This window comes from Anoplophora glabripennis, unplaced genomic scaffold (assembly GCF_000390285.2).
Source record: "Anoplophora glabripennis isolate ALB-LARVAE unplaced genomic scaffold, Agla_2.0 scaffold119, whole genome shotgun sequence".
Classification (NCBI taxonomy): domain Eukaryota; kingdom Metazoa; phylum Arthropoda; class Insecta; order Coleoptera; family Cerambycidae; genus Anoplophora; species Anoplophora glabripennis.
Genome location: NW_019416217.1, coordinates 57,845 through 60,908, shown reverse-complemented (window position 1 = coordinate 60,908; position 3,064 = coordinate 57,845). Strand labels below are relative to the sequence as shown.

The following is a 3,064-nucleotide window of genomic DNA, read 5'->3' as shown; positions in this document are numbered from 1 at the left end:
ATTATTATATCCCATTGTTTCATTAAGACTTTTATGTTTTCATGAGGATTTTCACGGGTTAAACATCGAATTTGATCTAAAAGTGTCGAATGTAGTCGTTCTACTGGTGAATTTGAAGTTGAATTGTGTAATGTTATGTAATGCAATTTTATTTTGTGAAGGTTACAAAAGTCGGAAATTATGTTATTCCTAAATTCTTTTCCGTTGTCACAAATGATTTCTTTTGGGATTCCTACGAATGATATAAACGTTGTAAGGGCTTCCATTACTTCGATTGCCGATTTTTGTGTGACTGGTATAGCTTGAGCAAATTTTGAAAAAGGGTCTAGAATGTTAAGAAGGTATTGTTATTTATGAAGAATAAATGGATGTGAATTATTTCCAAAGGCTTAGATGGGGTGTGTGTAATTTCGAAAGGTGGGTTTTGAGATTTGCGTTAATATTTGCAAGTTTGACAAGTGGTAAATGTAATGTAAAATGTAATTTTGTACGTCTCTTGGCATATAGGGCCAATAGTAGTTTTTTGTTAGTGATGATAAAGTGGCGTTAATTCCTTTATGTTGGGTTTTTCCTTCATGATGGTATTTAATTTTCTGATGTTCGTCTTCATTGGTTACGTCAGTTACAAACAAATTTGATACAGTTAAATTTAATTTAGTGAAATTGTTTTGTAAAGTCCTAATTATTCGAAGTTTTAGTAGATTATCTTTGTTAGTACGAAAGAACATACAATAGTGTCTTTTGGGATCGACTGCATTTTTTAATGTTTTGATAATTTCTTCTTTAGTTGAATTAGATTTAAAAGTAATTTTGTGTCGTATGTTATTAAACATTGATGCAAGAATTGTAAAATTTGCCAACGAGTTAGTTGATTCCGTTATAATAATTTGGTTTACGTATTAGTTAATGCATTTTTCTGTGATGGGAAATTCTTGTATAGGATTTTCGTGTGAGGAATGGATTGTTGCTATTTCGTCATTTTCTTTTTGAGCTTTGATAATGGTTTGTGGAATATAATTTTCAAAGTCTTCGTTTTGAGAAGTAGTCGGTTGATCAGTCATGGTTTCTAATAATTCGTTTAAATTAGTTTCGTCAACTTCTGGAATTTCGTCAACATTGTTCAGCATAGACATAAGGTCGTCCGTCTTCTAATGGTGTTGTGTTAGCTTTTGTTAGGGCGTTTACTTCTTCTGGTACGTCTTGAATTTTGATTCTAGATAAAGCGTCTGCAACGTAATTAGTTTTTCCTTGTTTATATATTATTTCATAGTCGAATTCTTCTAAATGTAATCTCCATCTAATAAGTCTAGTGTTTGGTGTTTTTAAATTTGAAAGCCATTCTAAAGGTTTATGATCCAAAAAAATAGTAAATTTCTTTCCGTAAATGTAAGGTCTAAAATATTTGCAACTCCATACTATCGCTAATAATTCTTTTTCTATTGTCGCGTAATTTATCTCAGCAGGGTTTAATGTTCTTGATGTATAAGCTATCGGGTGTCCATCTTACGAAAGCACTGCACCTATCGCGAAATTTGATGCGTCGCGTCAGTTGTGAGTTCAAAGGCTTTTTCAAAGTCAGGGTATGCAAGGATGGGTTCATTTGATAACAGGGTTTTACAATGTTCGAAACATAATATGTAGTTAGGTGTTAATTAAATTTTTTGGTCTTTTTTCAAACAATTTGTAAGTGGCTTTGTTGTTTTGGCAAAAATTTTAATAAATTTTCTTTAGTATCCTAGTAGGCCTAAAAATGATTTTATTTGTTTGTGTGTTTTAGGGATAGGGAATTTTTTGATTGCATTAATTTTGTCAGGATTTGGTTTTATTCCGTCAGGGGTAACAATATGTCCTAAAAATTCAACCTTTTTCTTAAGGAATTCGGATTTGTCTAATTGTACTTTTAAATTCGCATTTCTTAAAGTTTGGAAAATCTTTTTTAAATTTGTAATATGTTCTTGTAAAGAGGTCGAAAAAACTTAATAGTTTCATCATCTAAATAAACTAAACAAATTTTGTTAATGTGTTCACGAAGTACGTTATCAATCATTCTTTGAAAAGTGCTTGGAGCATTTTTGAGTCCAAAGGGCATTCTTAAAAATTCGTAATGTCCGTGTTCCGTATTAAATGCTGTTTTTGGAATTGATTCTGGTGCCATTTCAATTTAGATCTAAAGTGGTGAAATAACAACTTCTGCCTAATTTGTCGAGTATGTGGCATACCTCTATCCGATGGTCCATATTTTCAATGACTCTGAGACATAATTGAGGTTCAATGTCGTTAATGTGCCGAATTAACTCATCCTTTTGCTCTTGAATTATTCTTGACTTATTGACGTACACTTTTTCTTTTAAATATCCCCAAAGAAAGAAGTCCAACGGTGTTAAATCACATGATCGTGACGGCCAATTAACATCGCCACGACGTGAGATAACACGGCCATTGAATTTCTCGCGCAAGAGCCATTGTTTCATTGGCTGTGTGGCAAGTGGCACCATCCTGTTGGAACCACATATCGTCCAGGTCCATATCCTCAATTTCTGGCCACAAGAAGTCCGTTATCATCTCGCGATAGCGAACACCATTCACGGTAACTGCTTGGCCGACCTCATTTTCGAAGAAGTACGGCCCGATGACGCCGCCAGCCCATAAACCGCACCAAACAGTCACTCTTTGTGGATGCATCGGCTTTTCAACAATCACTCGTGGATTCTCATTTGCCCAAATGCGGCAATTCTGCTTGTTAACGAATCCACTGAGGTGAAAGTGTGCCTCGTCGCTGAAGATGATTTTCTTTGTAAAGTCACCATTCACTTCTGTCTGTTCAACCAGCCATTCGGCGTATTGACGACGCTTGAAATGGTCAGTAGGCTTCAGCTCTTGAGTCAATTGAACCTTGTAAGCGTGTAAATTCAAATCTTTATTCAAAATTCGCATCAGTGATGTTCGTGAGATGTTCAATTGTTGGGCACGACGACGAGTCGAGGTTGACGGCTCTTCTGCCACACTATCGCGAACAACAGCAATGTTTTCCGCAGAACGAACTGGGCGAGCATGCACAGGTGTT

At 35.2% G+C, this 3,064-nt stretch overlaps 1 protein-coding gene across 1 annotated transcript; it reads right to left on the bottom strand.

Moving 5' to 3' along the window:
- Positions 1 to 2,406: 2,406 nt before the first annotated feature.
- Positions 2,407 to 3,042, bottom strand: LOC111693181. The gene has a single exon (XM_023457383.1). The coding sequence runs from the start codon at positions 2,932 to 2,934 to the stop codon at positions 2,407 to 2,409; it is 528 nt and encodes a 175-aa protein (XP_023313151.1). The 5' UTR covers positions 2,935 to 3,042.
- Positions 3,043 to 3,064: the final 22 nt, after the last annotated feature.

Coding starts and splice junctions, on each gene's coding strand:
- LOC111693181 (XM_023457383.1), bottom strand. CDS start 2,934: ATGCGAATTTTGAATAAAGATTTGAATTTACACGCTTACAAGGTTCAA.